This window comes from Notothenia rossii, assembly GCF_949606895.1.
Source record: "Notothenia rossii genome assembly, chromosome: 5".
Lineage (NCBI taxonomy): Eukaryota > Metazoa > Chordata > Actinopteri > Perciformes > Nototheniidae > Notothenia > Notothenia rossii.
In genome coordinates, this window is record NC_136903.1 from 75,059,589 (window position 1) to 75,078,684 (window position 19,096).

At 39.4% G+C, this 19,096-nt stretch overlaps 2 protein-coding genes across 18 annotated transcripts in view; one reads left to right on the top strand and one right to left on the bottom strand.

The window, feature by feature from the left end:
- Window positions 1-10,188, top strand: part of cadpsb (Ca2+-dependent activator protein for secretion b) — a 58,011-nt gene extending 47,823 nt beyond the window's left edge. For 10 of the 15 annotated variants that reach the window (XM_079683408.1, XM_079683416.1, XM_079683415.1 and 7 more), the window contains 9 exons: window positions 404-565; window positions 2,166-2,321; window positions 2,451-2,598; window positions 2,717-2,791; window positions 3,469-3,552; window positions 3,944-3,976; window positions 4,142-4,249; window positions 8,374-8,478; window positions 8,894-10,188. In XM_079683408.1, the coding sequence (XP_079539534.1) occupies window positions 404-565; window positions 2,166-2,321; window positions 2,451-2,598; window positions 2,717-2,791; window positions 3,469-3,552; window positions 3,944-3,976; window positions 4,142-4,249; window positions 8,374-8,478; window positions 8,894-9,070 (1,048 nt within the window). In that variant the 3' untranslated portion in view covers window positions 9,071-10,188. The remainder of the gene's footprint in view (window positions 1-403; window positions 566-2,165; window positions 2,322-2,450; window positions 2,599-2,716; window positions 2,792-3,468; window positions 3,553-3,943; window positions 3,977-4,141; window positions 4,250-8,373; window positions 8,479-8,893) is intronic. The other 5 variants (XM_079683409.1, XM_079683410.1, XM_079683412.1 and 2 more) reach the window with 1 other exon arrangement.
- A 1,533-nt stretch (window positions 10,189-11,721) lies between these two features.
- The window catches only part of ca16b (carbonic anhydrase XVI b), a 111,341-nt gene continuing 103,966 nt past the window's right edge, over window positions 11,722-19,096 (bottom strand). For all 3 annotated transcript variants that reach the window (XM_079682167.1, XM_079682166.1, XM_079682168.1), the window contains 10 exons: window positions 18,858-19,030; window positions 18,586-18,721; window positions 17,685-17,831; window positions 17,136-17,229; window positions 16,523-16,599; window positions 16,206-16,334; window positions 15,874-16,020; window positions 15,599-15,741; window positions 14,552-14,687; window positions 11,722-14,109 (listed from right to left, as the gene is read on the bottom strand). In XM_079682167.1, the coding sequence (XP_079538293.1) occupies window positions 13,963-14,109; window positions 14,552-14,687; window positions 15,599-15,741; window positions 15,874-16,020; window positions 16,206-16,334; window positions 16,523-16,599; window positions 17,136-17,229; window positions 17,685-17,831; window positions 18,586-18,721; window positions 18,858-19,030 (1,329 nt within the window). In that variant the 3' untranslated portion in view covers window positions 11,722-13,962. The remainder of the gene's footprint in view (window positions 14,110-14,551; window positions 14,688-15,598; window positions 15,742-15,873; window positions 16,021-16,205; window positions 16,335-16,522; window positions 16,600-17,135; window positions 17,230-17,684; window positions 17,832-18,585; window positions 18,722-18,857; window positions 19,031-19,096) is intronic.

The following is a 19,096-nucleotide window of genomic DNA, read 5'->3' on the forward strand; positions in this document are numbered from 1 at the left end:
TGACATGTTGCCAGAAACAAAAGGCATTCACTCTGTTGTGTTGCTGTTATAATTTATATGTTGTGGCTTTCACACTTTTGCTTTGAAAATATCATATTTAAGATTTACAAGGTAAAACGTTATTTGTTTTTATTGTTATCAGTATTATTAAGTTGCTTTTCCTTGTCATTGCATTTAATACAGTATCTATGTGCATCATGAGCTCTCTTTATTCTGCAGGTCTTTGTATAATGTGCATCTTTGACAATTACTGTTGGTCTTGTTTATGTGTGCAACTCTACGTTCCTGTCTTCACCTAATTTGAGATTTTACGTTACTTTTATGATGAGTGTTACATGGCTTTCTGCAGCTTCCACATCACTGTTATAGATTCTTTTTTTCTTTTTGTCTGTCTTTTCTGCAGGAGTTTAACAAGTAATCTGCCCAATGTGAATCTACCAAATGTGAACCTCCAAATTCCCAAAGTACCAAATCTGCCAGTGCCAGTAGCAGGACTATCAGTTAACCTTCCACAAATGCCTAGCTTTTCTACCCCGTCATGGATGGCTGCTATATATGACTCTGAGTGTGTATTCAATTAGTTTACTTTAGAAACATATTAAACAACCTGAGACTGCCTTGGTATGAAGATGTCCTCAGCAAAAGATCATCAAAAAACAATCAAATTCTTTGTTCTTTGAAGTACAGCAAAAATATTTTCTAGATATCTCTAACTGGAGATTCAATGTTAAACAAAATCAATTGTACTTGGTTTTTCCCTTGTGTGAATATTCCATTATAAATGTTCATGCCAAGAGCTCTCTGAAAGGTGTTAGAGTAGATGGGGTTCTGCTTTCTAAAATGAGACACACTCTCATTTGTCTCAACATGCATGCTGTTGAGCTGAGGTGTGGAGATACAGGCCAAAACCAATTAAATTCTACATGTATATATTAATACAATATATCGCTCCAAGGCTATTTGGAACCATTTGCAAGTCAAGTTATCTATTCCAAAAAAAATGCATCTCCCCAGAGTTGTTTTCCACAGACATTTGCTTTAGTGATTTCTAGTGCACTGTAGATCGTAAGTGGCCTCAGATTAATCTCTGACCTTGAGCACCTGCCAGTGGTCTGATTGGATGGGGAGATAATGGCTTGGATTGGAGATGATAGCGTGGGGAGGCTGGGTAGCTCCCTCTCCGTTTTATCACCTCTCCTTGAGACTCCACATCTTTCCTGCAGCACTTTTCCAATGAGCTCTACTCAGGATGCCCTTAAAGGTCTGCATGATTTGTTCAGTAATTATTCCAGGGGCTCCACCAGCCTGGGGACATGGATGTTGAGAGAGGGCCTGTGATAAAGGGAAATCAATTTGCACAGTTTTTGGGTGGAAACAGACTCAGTCCGTACATCCCATTCTTACATGCCCTCTCTCATTTCCCCATTCTCCACTCTTTTGTCTTGACACAATTTGATTAGCTGCTGTATCTGCAGTGACTTTACCTGCATGTGGCCACTTCACATCCCAGTCAATAATCATACTCTACAGCAAGGGTGTCAAACTCAATTTTATCACGGGCCACATTAGCATTATGGTTGCACTCAAAGGGCCGGTTGTAACTATATAAATATATAATATATATATAAAATAATGTATTATATTACATTATTGCCTCTGAATTGGATTATTACCAGATAGGGTAATAACTAACTACGTCTGAAAGCAGAAGTCCAGGGTAAATAATTGCAAGTCTCTTCAGTGCGCATGTCACAAAACGAGATGCATTGTGGGGCATCTAGTTTATGGGCAACCTGCTTCTTTAAAGTGGCATATAACCGTATAATAAACGTATTATATTCTTTGCAAGCTCTTGCGGGCCGGATTTGGCCCCCGGGCCTTGAGTTTGACACCTCTGCTCTACAGCATGTTTATTGATTTGTTACAGTAAACCCTGCTCGCTCCTTTTCTCCCATAGACTGACTGTTCAGAAACACTGATATTGAGACAGACATTCGGATGAACCAGTCAGTATATGGTCAGAGTATAATTTGACTGTCTTTAGGTGTGGAGGAACAGCATCCTCCTCTGCACCTGCCACAACCCCCACTCCCCCACCCCCTCTCTGCAGCAGGTGACCGCCCGCTGTCTTCTAACATGTGTGTGTGTGTTTGGGTCAATGGTAGTAATGGCTCCGGGACGTCGGAGGATCTCTTCTGGAAGCTGGATGCCCTGCAGACCTTCATCAGGGACCTGCACTGGCCTGAGGATGAGTTTGCCAAACACCTCGAGAGTCGCATCCAGCTCATGTCGAGCAACATGATCGAGAACTGCGTCAAGCGGTGCGTGTGTGGTCGCATGAGAAGAGAGACTGACAGAAACTGCAAACACTTAGGGGCACCAAATGTTGAGATTCAACAAACTCAATATCTTATGTTATAGTGCATTACAATATTTCACTTTCATTGCAGCACTAAGATGGCATTTGAGTCCAAGCTGACAAAGAGCAGCAAGTCCACAGATTTCCGCATTTCTCCAACATTATGCACCATGTTCAACGTGATGGTGGATGCCAAGGACCAATCAGCTAAATTGTGTGCAATGGAGATGGGCCAAGAGGTAACTTCCAGCTCACAGGGACTGCATGTTGATCATTGACACTTAGTTTAGGTAGTTTTCTTTTTTGTTATCTGTTGAGTTGATGTTTTGTTAAAAACTTCTAACCTTTTTTTTGCAGAAACAGTACCACACCACAATAGACGAGCTGATTGAGGAAAGTGTGAAAGACATGATCCTGTTTCTGGTTGCAAAGGTGAGACTATATCAATTTTCACAATATATCGTTTGTTATTATTTGTTCATTCTTAATACTGATGATACATTTTCATTTTCATAAAGTTCTTATTTATTCTGTAAAATGACAAAACATTTACTGGACATGGCACTTAATTGTGTATATTCAAGGTTTACAAATGATGAATCCAATTATATTTATCCTCTCAGGATACATTGTAATCAGGCTGAAGACTTTTCTTTTTGCCGCTGCTTCTAATTGAGCTATTCATATCTTAAACTGCACTGTAACTTTTATTCATGTCTTTTTTATTTTAATGTTTATTTTATTATCTTTGCTTTTTAAAGACTGTTTTTAAATGCAATTTTTTCTAGATGTTTGTCATTTTTTGTAAAGCACTTTGAATTACCCTGTGTTGAAAGGTGCTATATAAATAAACTTGCCTTGCCTAATCACTTTAATTTCCTCACTTGTCATCTGGTGCCATCATCAGGTCAAAATAAACAAATCTCAAATATTTTCAGTTTATTCCTAAATACATGCAAAACTAATGACATTCTCAGCTGTAATTTAAGTTAGTTGCAAAAAGCAGATTCTTAATTTAAGGTATTTAACATGGTAAACACAAAATTCCTGCTTAACATCAGCATGTTAGCACTGTAACACTTAATGCTGTTTCTCTCTTGTTTTTGCAGTTTGTTGCCATTCTGGAGGGGGTGTTGGCCAAGATTTCCAGATACGATGAAGGCACTCTCTTCTCTTCATTCCTCTCATTCACGGTGAGATGAAGTTTCTTTATTTAGATCCTCACTCAATGGGCACATTAGTCATATTTAGGGCTGGTTATCGAACCTCAATACTCTTTATGAGCTAAAGCTTGGATTAAATGCTTGCCTTAGCTCTGTGCCTGTCTATCCTTTCAACTGATCAGTGATCTGTTTATCTTCAAATATTCTCATTTTGATAGTATTTAAAGTGATCTATAGGAAAAAAAACATGTTGTATCTGTCAAAGTAAGCTATTGTCAAATTATTGCTTTGGAGTCAAAACTCAAGAAACATATTTTGCAATACAATTGAAACATGTAAAATGATACCCAGCCCTAAAGGTAATGATAGAAATGCAAATGCTTTTGAAAATGTGTTTGATCATTTTGTTTTCTGATTTCAGGTGAAAGCTGCCTCTAAATATGTGGATGTACCTGTAAGTGCAATAACGCCCTACCACTTCACCACTGTGTGCTCGTTGTTTGTTTTAACCTGATGCGGCTGAGCAAGCTTCATTTTGTTTTTTATCATCAACAGTGTTTCTCCTGTGTTTGCTTATTCTTCTCCTGAGCCCCGACCCTTCTCTGTTTCTGTTTTACAGAAGCCTGGAATGGACGTGGCCGACGGCTACGTGACCTTTGTGCGCCATTCTCAGGATATGCTCCGTGATAAGGTCAATGAGGAGGTGTATATAGAAAGGTTATTTGATGTAAGTAAGATGCCGTCTCCTCCTCACAAAAAGGGAGGGGCCTACCAAAATGTGGCAAAACAACAGGGCAGGGAGGGATAAGTCCCATTTTGAGAGCAGCAAATGTATTTTAGCCTGGCAGAAAAGGTTTTCCTGATCCTCTACCCTTCTAGACTTTTCTCTTTCTTTCTGTCTCTCTTCTCTTAAAGCCTTAGCAGCTGCCCTCTGCATTCTGGTGTGCATTGCCACACTGCTTTTGGGTCTTTGTGTATTAAAAAAAGGAAACTTTTATTTACAAAGAGTCCATAAAAGCATCCTCAAAAAAGGATTATTTGAAGCAGTGCTCTCTGGAAAGAACATAAACCAGCACACCACCAACTTGTACTTTTTTTTAGCTCACCACTGTGCTTTTGGATACTTTCCACATAAAGCATGTCAGCCTTCTGAATAAATGGCACTCAGCACTCTTGGCCTCAGTCCACAGTGTAGCACCCACACGTTTCTCTGTGAGCTGAAAATGCTGGGTGAAGGATGCACTGCTGGATGGGCCAGGGTCAACATGATGTCAAACTCTGAGGCTGACATGTCGAATACCCTTGGTCTGTTAGAGCGGTGGTTCCCAACCTGAAGGTCAAAACCCTTCTAACATAAATCTGAAAGGTCATGTGATGACTTACAGGATAGGAAAATAATAAAAACCTTTATGTTGCTATAAATAATGTGAATATCTTCTGACTTCCCCTTAAAATTGAGCTATATCTTGAACAAATATTTTCAGCAACATGTATCACCAGGTCAAAAAGAACTGCTACACTGTAACTCAATAGATTAGTACTAAACGTTCTACTTTGTATAGTTGCTCCATCTCAACTTACGGTAGTGTAACCATAATGAACGAATTCTAGCAGATATGGATGTATTATTATTATTATTATTATTATTATTATTATAGGGAATCAATCTGATAAAATGGAAGAGAGATGACTAAGTAGTGGCTGGACATAGGAGACTAAAACCAGATAAGAGAACAAGGTAAATGTCTGAAGTGGCATTATATATGATACATATTTGAAGTACATCTTTCCAATTAACAATACAAAAAACAGTAAAAATCCCCTTCAAAACAAAGAAATCCTTCATGACTAATCAAAGAGCGACACACCAGCTCGGGGGAGGTCATATTTTCCTCAAAGTTCTAAATAAAATAAAATAAATTATGCTAGGTTATCAATAGACATGACATGGCTATAAAAGGTTGGGAACCAGTGTGACAGGGTGAAGAGAGCACTGTCTTACAAAAGCATAATCCTAATGGGATACATTGACAGAATGTGTCCTCCATGTGTGATTTGAACAACACATATTGCTGTGATGTGTGTGCTTCATGTCATTCAGAAACTATTTGTACAGACCTGCGTCTCTACAGGTGTTGATGGCTTTGTGTGTTTGACAAATTCCCAGTTCTGTGAGACAGTGACGTCACGTTTTATTTGTCTGAGAGATCCTCAGAATGCTCCCTTTGGTTTTTTCTAATGTATGTGTTTGGCTGTAGAAGCAGGAGTCTCGAGCCAAATAACTATGATTTCTTGTTTTCCGTTTGTTTGTTTTGGAGTGAGGAGTGATGCTGTTGTGAAGTGGGTCTGCTTTTGTCTTCGAGGTTCACACTAGCTCCCTCGTCTCCGTCTGTGTTCTGTCACTTTTTTCTAGTGTGGAGTTTTACCCCTTGTGTCCTCTGTGTGGCCCCAAAGTGCACCAAAATCCTACTCAGCACTGTCATGATAAACCCTTCTGAAGATTTCACAAGCTGTGAATCTTTCAGTTATTAGCATTTTAAACTCTGCTTTAGTTCAAGGATGTATATGTTTTTCTCTTTCATTTGAATGCATTTCCATCCATCCATTTGCATGCATGTGAAAAAACCTAGATGTTGCTTAGGCTCTACTTGATCTCTCTTTCTTTCACTAATTAATTTCAATCCTTTTTATCTCCTCTTTTCTGATTAACACCATTCCTGCTGCCTCCTCTATTCAAAAAGTGGCACTTATCTCTAGTGTTGCGTTGCGTTGTTTTATCACATTATGTTGGTTGGCATGATTTTAGAGTCAAATAATCTTCCTGTGTACATCTTCTAGCATGACCCTCCTCCTCAGAGTTCTGCCTCATTTGCACATAGAGCAGTTTTCCTTAGCACGTAATCTGCCACCCACCCACCTGCGAGGTCTGCATGCACTGCACGCTCAACTCGACTGTGAAGTGGACAGGCATCTGCATATCGAGCCACAAGTTCAAACCTTTCAACCATTCACCTAATCTTGTTGAAAACTAAACCAAGGCTCAAAACTTAACTCAACAACCAAGCAATTCTATTATCCCACTTCTAATTGAAGCTTTTGTTTCTGCGTTCCTGCCTACTCACATGTTCCAAGTTGACTTCTACTTTTTGAAGTTGGAGGTCTGAAAGCTGTTTCTATTAGACTTGGGTGCTGTTCTCTTGTCACTTTTAACTTTATACAGTCTGGGACACCGAAACCCAAAGTAAAGTAGCGACAAGGTACAAGAAAATAGCACCGCTGCTCCCTGCCTGCTAACCATTTACTCACTCTCATTCTATTTTTCATTTGCTAATGAATTGCGTCAAAACTTTCATTTAAACTCCCTATAGTAATTTTCTATACTCCGTATATTTAAATGCAGCTCCGCATCTACTCGAATAAATTATTAATAAAGGCTAAGCAATTGCCTTCAATAATGAATGGGCCATGCAGCTTAAATATTGACTCAGAAAATAATTTGTAGTTATTAAAAGGTAATTACAGTTTGAGACTGATACATCTGTCAATGGTTGATGATGTAGCAGTTGTATCAATGCTTCGGGTCTTTACTCTAAAATTGCACCTTTCAGTGCTAAAAATGCAGTCTGTGTGTGGATGTCACATTGTGTGTGTGTGGGGGTTCTGTTGTGCGTGTGGGTGTGCATGTGTCTTTGTGTGTGTCTTGGCAACACATACATACACACACACACATTTTGAGTTTAGTCTCCTCAATCGGCTTGTTACTATGATTCGTCATACATTTAGAAATAGTTTGACATTTTGGGAAAGATGGACACCCATCTCATGTACAGTATGTCTGCTCAAAATTAAAGACTGGAAAACAGCTAGCCTGATGTCCAATTGTAACCTATTCTATCAGCATCTCTAAAGTTGACTTTTTAAGATATTAGATCTTGTTTCTTTAATTTATACAAAATATGACGTGCTGCAGTATACAGTATACCTGGGTGCAGTACGTTCATGGACTCTCATACCCTAGTTTGTACAAATTAACCAAACAAGTTGAGTGCAAATCGGTTATCTTTGGAAGTGCTTGTTGGCAGAGAGAGGAAAGAGCCAGGCTATCAGTTTCGTATTCTTCCAGGTTTTTAGCTCAACTAAGCAAACTGGTGAAAAAATGTATTTGCCAAAATAACACACTTTTTGAGTTTTCTGCATAACCTAGAACAAGATATTGCTGTATTTTAAAACACCCACACAGTCCCTTATAACCAACTTAAATATCTGTGTCTAAAGATCCCGAAGGATTTGGGTTTTCTAAGCTTTTGAATTTGGCAAGTCATTTATATTTAAAGTTATAGAAACTGAGTTTTCAGGGGCTTTAAATATTCTATGAGGACAGAAGGCAATGAAAGTAAAAAACATTCTTTTTCACCTTAGATTTGAAATACATGATACAAAGAAACAAACCCACTTTACTGTAGCTTCTTATTCTTTTTAGCTTTTATGATTTGTTTCTTTTGAACATTACTTTAATCTTACATTAACGTGTAATGTTTGCGGATTCTGAGTAGAGAAAAGCAGGGATATCTTTCTTGTGAAGTGGGATGGAGACTCCACCTTAATCCTCACTAACTTGATATACTGTGCACCTGGGTGAAAGGAAAAGTATCCTCACATGTCTTCTAGCCGGTTTTATTGAAGCGATGCTTGAGTACACACACGAGGATGCTTGAAAGTTAATGTTATTGTCGTACTCTATGTTTAGTTGTTCTTTATGTGTGTCATAAAAGGTTAGTTTTATGTTACAATGTCTTGAGTATGTGTGTGAGTGTGTGTTTTGCTGGAGAGTGTTGTGTTTATGTGTTTCAGCAATGGTTCACTGCCACCATGAACCTGCTGGGGACCTGGCTCACTGAACGCATGGAGCAGCAGCTCCACGTCTACCAGCTGAAAATTCTCATCAGGATCACAAAGGTAATAATAATAATAAAGCTTTATTTAAATAACACTTTTCATACAACTCATGCAGCTCCAAGTGCTTTACAAAATGACACATCACAAGTTAAAAACAAACAACAAGAAATTCCCCTCAGATTATTTGTTAAGAACTTTAAAAGGTACATTCAGCAAAATTTCACATTTTATCAGATAGACACAAGGAGGTCAAATGTATGATAATAAAAATCTCTCTGACAGATAAGACACAAGACAACTGAGTCGATGCAACAATATAAATGATAAAACCCCATAAAACAAAGTGAACATTTAGGTACAACAGAAATACAAATAACAAGATTAAGACCTTTACTGTCGGTAGCACAGGAACCACCCGTCAGGTCCAGTACACTTCCCAAATACACAGTGCTGATTTACCTCTGTCCTTCTGTAGAAAAAGTACCGGGACTTCCGCCTGCAGGGGGTCCTCGACTCCACCCTGAACAGTAAGATGTACGACACGGTGCGCAACAGGCTGACGCTGGAGGAGGCCACGGCTTCAGTGAGGGAAGGAGGCATGCAGGGCATCTCCATGAAGGACAGCGATGAGGAGGACGAAGACGATGACTAGAGCCTGTGCACTGACACTCCCGCCATCTCCCCTGAGCCCCCTCACCCCGACCCCCTTTCACACTTTTGACTTTAGCCTGGTTACCGATGCATGTACCAACTCAGATAGCCACTCTAGGACCTCTTTGTCAGCTCGAAATGCCTATGAAGGAACTATTAACTATAAAAAAATAGTACTTATAATGAGGAAAAATAAAATAAAAATGTAAAAAAAAACTAAACATGATTGGCAGTTTAGCTGTGTCATGATAAAGATAGCACCTATCTTTGATTCATTCGTTTCAAAATTCATTTCTATGTGTTACTAAGCAATATGGAGAACCATTTGTTTGACGATGTTGAGTGAGATTATTAGGTGTGTCCCTGTCCAATGCAAACCTATATGGCGCTTCTTTGTCGTATTCTACATTCATTAATGGTACATTGTCGTGATGAGTGTGTGGAGCCTTTTATTTGTCTTGTCTGTTTTTAAGTGAATGCCAACTGCTTCAAACTGAAAAATAAACCTCTGTATTTGTTTACGGCTGTTACAGATACATTGTTGTCTACTCACTGTTATTAATATCAACAGTTTATCTAGACCTGCATTTCTATCATATGTCAATGCTCTGTGATCTTATCTCAATTACTAATTAGACACGATTCAACAGGAATCATGAACTTCAACGAGTGGGTATTCTAGAGATGCAATATTCTCATAGCTCCATTTTGATAACTTGGGAGATTCTATTTTTATTTCAACATTAAAAGGCCTTGAAACAGGTTCTATTTTAATTGAGTTGCACTTTTACAGAGAAAAGAGCAGAAATATTTTTTTTTATTAAAAAAGAAAAGTTGGTCTGTCTTTGTTCTGTAATTGTGTAGAATGAGATGTCTGGCATTTGTTTGGGTCTCACTGTTGTTTTGTATATATTATATAAATATATATATAAATATAAGATGCTGTACATTGCATTCTGAGCCATCGCTGCATGCCTGTGGGTTCCCACCCTCCCCAAACGCTTTCTGTTTTCTGTGTGAATTAGCTGGTGGATTCATTCTTGCTTTTGCCTTATGAAAGCCAACAGTTGTAATATGCAAGAGCTGTGGCTTCTAAATAAAAATTACTGTACATGTGCATCTGATGTCATGTTTACTGGGTGCATTTACACCGGACACACAATTATAGGTACACTGAGCTGTGTAAGTGGTGGTATGGCGGTGTTGGAAAGGAACATTAACTCAAATAGGCGACTGTACTTCAGCTACTTCCTCTCTGAGTCACAACTCATTCACAAAGACATGAAGTGGATATTTTTAGATACACTATCGCTTACACTTTGTAAGGATATTCCATTCGGAAGAAAATAAAATGATATGATGCTCTTATAACACCAGCACTTGCATAATATTGTCACATTTTAAGTTTTCTCCAGTATTAACTTAATCCATGAGTAGTGGTCAGTTCAACCTTTGATACATTGCAACAGGAACGGCTAATAGCTATTTCAGTACTACATCTTGTCAAGTTCCCAAAGAGCCGACATATAGGCCTAAAAAAGAGGCTCAGGTTGTAGCAGGGCTAGGGTAACTCAACTCATGTTAGTCTTACATTTCCTGCCACCATATACTACAATGTTATTGTACTTTTGAATTCCCTACATTTATTTAATATCCACAGTTTCTACAAGACTACAACACCTGTGGTCATATAAAATGTACACTTAATAAATGCTATATGATAGAATAGTGTATTAAATAATGTGAAATAGCTCCACCTTAACAAGCTACATTATTATCATGCTGCCTAAGTGCATTTTGATGCTAATACTTCTAGTTAGTTACATTTTTGAGTATGTTATATTGGAGCAAAGCATCTTCCACCACTGTTGTTTGGTGACAGACTGCCAGCAGGGGGCGACAGTATAAAAAGGTTGCTTATTTGCTTTTTCACGCCATTTGTATTCCATGTACAAGGATGCTGTGCACCCAAACCCAAACTTTATTTCATAAATAGCAATACAATGTACCTATTAAATGACACTATTACACTATAATATGGTATATGACAGCATCATAGAAATATATGGCTATGACACATCATATAAACATGTGATATGATGGACAAAACCATTTTATTCGAATTTAACGTTACAAAATAGACTTCACTACCAACCTAGGAGAACTATACTGAACTCACACACGGGATCCCTGGACCGTTCAGCAAATGTCAGGAAATATCTGCTTCAAATATCAGCGTGGACCTCGAAGGGGCCGGTATGACTGCGGGGGGTTTTCTGTGGAGATTTGGATAACACATTTCCCACAAAACCGTTTCATGGCCACTATACAAACCACATATTTGTATGAAAATATAAACCTCTATGATCACAAAGATTATATAAGAGTCAAAGACATTTTTTTTCCTTTTTTTTTTTAGTTAATGTGTTTTGCCACCGTACACATCAAGCGTAGAAATATCAAACAGAGAGGCGATTGGTATTCATAAGAAACACCTAGGATATGTTTTGTTGCAGTTAAGTGATCAGCAATATGGACTTTTCTCCAAATGTTGGAGAGTTTGAACTGATTTGAGCAACTCCCCTTTGTCAGAGAAGAGGGTGTTATTAAATAGTAAAATTATACACATAAATCAATCAAGAGAGAGGGAGGTTCAGGGTTTAAAAGGGCTTATAATAAGGTCACAAAATAGTGCCTTGACACAATATCGACCCAAATAAAATACGTTTTACAGTCTCAATTTAAAATATTGTATTCTGATGTTTACTGTAAGATAAGTTCCCAAGGCTGGAACAGAAACATGCTTAACCTCTGACAACGATAATCTGCACTTCAAGGTTCAACAATCTTGATATTAAATGGACTAAATAGATCTCAGGACAAAACCACCTACATGTTGCAAACTGGAACCACATCTTTGGTTACAAATAAGCCCCCCACCCTCCCTTACAAGAATATACAGTGACTTTTAACACATATTCACCTCCTTTGGATCTTTTCACGTTTTATTTATTTACACGTTTGTATCACAGTGGATGTAATAAGGATAATTTTTACACTTGTAAAAGAAAGAGACTCAATTGATTCACAGTTGTAAATTAAGTAAATGTAAAAAAAAAAGTCATATTCACCCTCACTATAAGATTGAATTTCTCATCGGTGCAGCCAGTTTGTTTCAAGTCGAATAGAGACTGCTGAGTGTAATCACGCTGTGACACATTTTTTTTAGGTTAAATATTTCTGGAAACCATAGCTATTAAGTACATTTCCAGGCAAAGACTGCACCATGAAAACAAACATATACTTAAAGAAAATAGCTTTACATATGTAATCAATTAGGGGGAAGGAATAACAATTCCAAGGCACTGGAGATTCCACATACACTTATAGAAAATTAAAAAGCAGTATGGCCCAGCTCTTAAAAATTAATTGTGGTGAAATGAAGGGCACGATCATTAGCGAGCCTTTTTGTGACACATCGGCTAAAACATACCGTCCTCATCAGGAGGCCTGTTAAGGATACTTCTCTGCAACAGGCCTCTTCAAGGCTTAAGAAGAATTAGACGGTAATATTGATGGAGTAAAATATAAAGAAGTCCTGGAGGAAACTCTGGTTCTTTACGTGGGAAACTGCAGAATTTATTTTTTCATCAAACCAAGGACAGCAAATATTAAGCCACAGCTATGTCTTCTCTTAAGAAGCTGTTAAAGTCTGTCAGTGGCCAGGTCAGAACCTCAATTCAGTCCAGGATCAGTGGCAGGATTAGAAATGTTGCTATCGCTTTATAAAATTGAGTTTGACAGGGCAACGTGATAAGCTGCAAACGTGTTAAGATGTCCAAAGCTATCCACATACTCTTTTTGCAATGAACTAAGATCAAACATGTGTTGACTTTTGTTTTCACTTGACATAGTTTTGTCTACTGATTTTCATCCACTGTGATTTGATGTTGTAAAACAATAAAACATGGAAGTTTGTGTGGGGTGAATACTTCTTGTAGACCTTGTACTGTTTCAATACAGATACCCATTATATTTGTTAACTGTTGAGTTTTGACAGTTGTGGGTAAAGAAGCTGTGAAAAATGATGAAAACAATTGAGCTTTGTAGATTATTCATGGCAGTCTCATAAAAACATGAATCTACATCAAGGCCAGTCAACAAATAGGCAAAAGCACTAAAAAAAAAGAAAAACATTGGTTGGCTATTAAGAATATAATATATATATATATATATATATATATTACAAAACAATATCACAATATAAATCCCTGTAAAAAGCAATACATGTTCACATTAGATGATGTAACACAATTTAACAAAATAAGCCGTAAGTACATTATACAAGACAGCAGTGAGATACTTGGACAATATATGAATATTAAGCAGGTAATAGTCTCTTAACATGTGATAAAGAGTTTCACCCAGATGGAGCGGAGCCTCAAAACGCTTCGAGGTCGACAAAGTGACATAATGCGTGCTGGGCTACTTTGTGTTGTAATGTTTTGTTTGGAGACACTTTTCGAAGCAGATCGCATTATTTCCTCCTGGCCTTCATGCTTCAGGGTTGTCTTATGTGATCCAAAGATCCTGGTCATGTGATGATGCCAGGGTTTAACTGTTAAACGTCTTCATTCACTTGATTTAGGCAGTAACACTGATAGTATAGTGCAAACTGGACAGAGCTGCTTTTCCCTCACGTCAACTCAAACAGGTGCAAACGCTCAGCAGGATAACATTCAAGACAAGAAAAAAAGGACGAAAACATAAATATCAAAAGACTTTTATCAGTATAAAAAGTAATAAGATTATTCATTTAATCAATAGTCTGGCAGAAAAAGGCCTCAGAAAAGTTCTCGAGTTTTTACAAATTAAGTGCCTGTGAGGACGTCCTCAGACGAGCGACTCCATGCTTTCCGCGGGGTCCGACTCGTCTGCGATCACCACCACCCCATTAGTGTCCATGTGCATGGGGCTCAGGCCGTCCTCTCTGTTACCCACCAGGCTGAGCATGGCTTTGTAAAGGTACTCGTACTGCTCCTGTGCACATGAACACAAACACACAACACTTAACATTCCAGATCATATCTTACAATATTCTACAGAGCTGTGACACTTCTTTAAAAACACGTCTTTAGTTTGTTGGCCACTTGGGGGAAGCAGAACAAGCTGTAAACACAACATTGACATATCACCTGATGTTAACAAGGCGAACATGCTACGAAACAGTTGCCTTTGAACTTGGAGCAGACACAGAGCCACTTCAGCATTAATGTGGAGTTGTGTTTATCCACCTAACGATGCATTTAAGCTCTTTCCACCAACTCCTGAAGGTAAACATCCATCTTGTTAGCTACTAAATGTTCAACCACTTATAGTTGCTGACTGGGTCTGTCTGAAGGTATTTCAATATTATGTTTCAAATTTGAAACTGCTGACCCGAAATCCCTCTGGTTTGTATTTGACATAAAAGTGAACGTACTATATCTGTAAAGACGCCTGGTCTCATGATATTGATCATCTTCGCCACCTGATAGATGTCGACGACGCCCTCGTTCTCCAGCTGTTGGGACAGTGTGGTGAGGGCGCAGAGCATGCCCGCTGAAACGGCTCCATACCTATGAAGAAATGTTCAAAATCAGCTATTATCAGTCTAAATCAGTCTGGACTTACTGTCCAGGTGCTCTGAAACAATGTTACATTACACTTCATAAATCCTTAGTTAAACTCCATTATACAATGACAATGTCTTGGGCTTTAATGTGTTGTGTGTGAGTCTTGTGTGTGATTTAATTGTTTGGATCTCATCCACACTAACTTCTTCACACATCGGCAGTTACTTGTTTGCAGAGAATATAATGTTAATAACTTCCCAGTCTGCAGTTAAGCAACTAAGTCCTTACAGATTGTTAGCAATTAGCATCCCATCACATTAGCCTCTGGTGTAAGCAGTCGGGGAGACAGAGTGGCCTGAAGTCTGAGACAACCACAGCTACAGCTTTAGGTAAATGAGGGATGAAGTGTGATTAATTATCAGGACCTTCGGTGGCGGAGAGTATTCAATTAGCGGATGTTTTCACTAACAGCAGCCGAGGTGCTGAAGGCACAAAGGTCTGTCGGAAAGACATCAGCTGGGAACTGTTGTGAAAGTTGTTATGGTTGCCTGGTTACTGAGAGACTTCAGAATGGCACTTTTGTTTATCTTGGTAGTCGCCTGTAGATTGTCGGCGCTAGCATTAACAGGAGGACACTCAAACCCCGAGCTATGGAGAGCACTTCACATTTAGTGGCTTGTATTTCATCCTGGTAGTGCAAGTACTACAGTTTAATAAGGACAAGTAAAAGGTAATTAAACATCAAGGGATTCATGGACCACGTCTGAACTGTCTGAGTCCAAGTTCAACAATGTGTATTACAAATATAATTAATATTGATTAATCTATAGAGTCCTGGATTATTCTCTCACTGAATCTTAGGTAGACGTGTACTGTCCCTGTGCTGACTGAAAACAACTTGGAGGTAAACATACTCATCGTGCACGATGGTGGGGCCATCTCGAGTCATGGCCTCCTCCTTGATGACATTGATGAGCTCGAAGGTGCTGCTGAGAGGAGCATCAGGGTTGGGCCATTTAGGACACTGAAAGTGTCTCACCTCCAGAACGTAGTCATCCTGTCCACAGAAAAGGAATGTCACTCGTAGGACACACATGACAGAAGATGGTGTGATATTTCATTGGGACTCTACAAATGAAGTCATCAGAATCACATCCATCTAAGGACGGTACATGTGGGTCCCGGGTACCTGAGTGGCCTCCAAGATGAAGTCATGGATGATGATCTGCTCCTCGTTGGAGAGGCACAGTCTGTCCTTACTGATGAGTGTGACAGTGAAGGCGATGCAGTTCATGGACTCCTCCCGACTCGGCCAATAAACAAATTCATCCTCAGCCTGCGGAGAAACAACGTAGCAATCTTAATTTATCAAACTCATTCGCTATTTGTTTTTATTTTGGTTAAGCTGTCATTATGCTTTCTGTTGGTTTGTTGACTAGATTTCAGTGTTTCCTTATATGAGGATTATAGCTATATAAGGCAAATCCAACAACAGATTAAGACCATTATTGTGTTAGTTACCAGGCCATGGTTGTCAGGCAACATGACAATTATTTGAGCGTTGTGGTCCCAAATCATCCTCCAGAAGTCTGTGGTGGTGTGGGGCAAGGGATGCTGAGTAACGATGAACTCATTACTCCTGAAGTAACCCTGAAGTGAGAGATGGGAGCTGTTAGCCTTTCCGAAGCTCACAGCACTCAAACTGATCGATGTCTTTGAAAGCTGACAGACTGCTGATCATTTTCTAAGAAACTGTCATCCAAACTGTCAGACCTGTCAATAAAGGTCTACACACACACAGTGAGCAGTGAAAGGGAAGCTGGGCTAACACACTGTACCATTACGTAGGATGCATTAATGTAATCTGTTCCTTTCATTCCGGGCAGAGTGGCGAGTCCGACCCTTGCTCGCTCCGCTGAAGAGAGGAGAAAAAAAAAAGTATTAAATGGCAGGTCTCTATGTTACACTGGCTGATAATGCACACATTCATTACATGCCCTAGCTGTTACTATAGCAACAAGTAAGTCATTTTCCCTGCCAGGGTGCAGAGAAAGCATAGAAAGATTCATTTATAGCATTATGGAAATATAATCTAATTTTGGAACAGGAATTGTCTTTAATAATTTACGGAGTGGAAAACAGGAAAATGTAGAAAACTACGAGACTGAGTAGTATTTTATTCAATTTCTGAAATGAAAGAGGCAATGAAATAGTATGTTATACAGTATAGGCTTTTTGCGTGTCAAAGGTCTGCAAAGGAAAAAAAGGTCTCTCCCATACACCCCAAATGTGATTTTAACCTTAAAATGTAACCATGTCGTTGAAACCCACTATCACCAGATCTGAGTGCAGATTCCTGAAGCTTTACTCTACATGTTAGACATGACCTTGGTCCTCCAAAACCTCAGCTCTATCACAAGTGTGCTGTGGTATTACAGATAAGATACTTACAGGGAACCACTGAGGAGTTGCGGTTCTTCTCCTTGTTGCAATCTTTGTGGGCACTGAAGCACTCCACAAAGCGCGCGTTGCACTGAGTCAACAGCTGGTGAGACAGAACCAAAAGACCACAAGTTACAAAAAAAATCAGCTTTTCAGAGTCACCGTGCCATGGAATCATACATTTAAAAAAAATGACAATGTTGTTTCGCACCAAAGATTAAGAGCAAGTCTTTCACATTAATAATGTGCATGTGGAGCCCTGGAGGAAGGGACATTATTGGCGAGCAATTCGTTTCCCTCTACTGATGTTGACTGAGCAGGAGCTTGATGAAACATTCATCAAGCTTTGCATAAGGCAGCAGGGGTGACAGACATGACTTTATTGCAGCCACATCAGAGACGCCTTCAATCTATTCCTGTCTGGGAGTGGAAAGCCACCGTGCACGCTGCTAACAAGCTTCTGATCCAAAAACAGCTTTGATTTCAGCTGACGGTGCCTCTGCAGACGGTGACAGCTCGTTTAAATGGACCAGTCAGACTCAGATAAACTTTACTCACCCTGAACTGCTTCTCCAGCATGGTGCGGCCTGCCGAGTTGGGGGTGAGGATGCTATTGACGTAACTGTGCAGCTGCCAGGCAGGCACCTCTGTGTCTCTGCTCATAATGAGCTCCATCAGAGCGTCGTGGATGAAAACATACTGTTCCTAAAGGGGAGACCAAAAGAGCACAAAACTATGATATAGATCAATATTATAACGATTTGAAAGAATGTTGAATGTAACAAAAGTTACAGCTAATTTCAGAATCATATACACTGAACAAAAATATAAATGCAACACTTTTGTTTTTGCTCCCATTTTTCATGAGATGAACTCAAAGATCTAAAACATTTTCTATATACACAAAATAACCATTTCTCTCGAATATTGTCCAAAAATCTGAAAAAATCTGTGATAGTGAGCACTTCTCCTTTGCCGAGATAATCCATCCCACCTCACAGGTGTGGCATGTCAAGATGCTGATTAGACAGCATGATTATTGCACAGGTGTGCCTTAGGCTGGCCACAATAAAAGGCCACTCTGAAACGTGCAGTTTTGCTTGAGTTAGTTGAGCCTGAATTGAGCCAAAGCATACAACATCAGAAGGTGTGCAGACAGAAAAAAGTGAAGGTGGGAGGACACATAAATAACCTCAAACATCCATCGGTTAAAGAATCAAAGACACGGCTGTGGCCTGAGGACAGCCAGTGCACACATTCCTCTGTATCGTGGTGACGTGTATATTACTTTGTACTGAGCGTTAAAATGAAATTGCAGCAGGTATGTGACCTTTACCTGAGCCCAGAGTATCAAACTGAAAACATTTCGTAACTCCCTCTCCATCTTTAATCACAGATGACCTTTTGATAAAAAAAAATGATAGTTTCACAACATAAGGTCGAAATTCGGGCTTCTTACCTCAGTCTGAACTAGGTAGTTGCGTTGTGTGCGGATATGTTTGAGAAAATCCAGGACGCTGACTGTGCTTTTGTCCTTCATCTGTTGTAGCATGCTGTCAATGACAATGTACGTTCCTGTGCGCCCCACCCCTGCACTGAGAAGCAAAGCACAGAGAAACATGAGCATAATGACAGGCCCATAGCTGTTAACCAAATCAGGGATTATGAGACGTTAGCACTTGCACAGTAGTTAACAGTCATTTAGCCTGAGTACTACAGTAAGCAGCGTACCTGCAGTGCACCAGGACCGGGCCCATGTCTGCGATGCGAGCTGCTGACGAGCGGTTGATGAAGGTGAGGACAGGGAGGGTGTACTCCGGTACTCCCATGTCAGGCCACTGAGTGTAGTGAAACTGCACAATGATGCGTTCATTTAGCTTCCCCTTTGGGTTCCCCTTTTGACCCTAAAACATGAGAGAGAGACTTGTGACCCATTGCAGAATCGTTGTCCTTCACACAGGGAGGACACT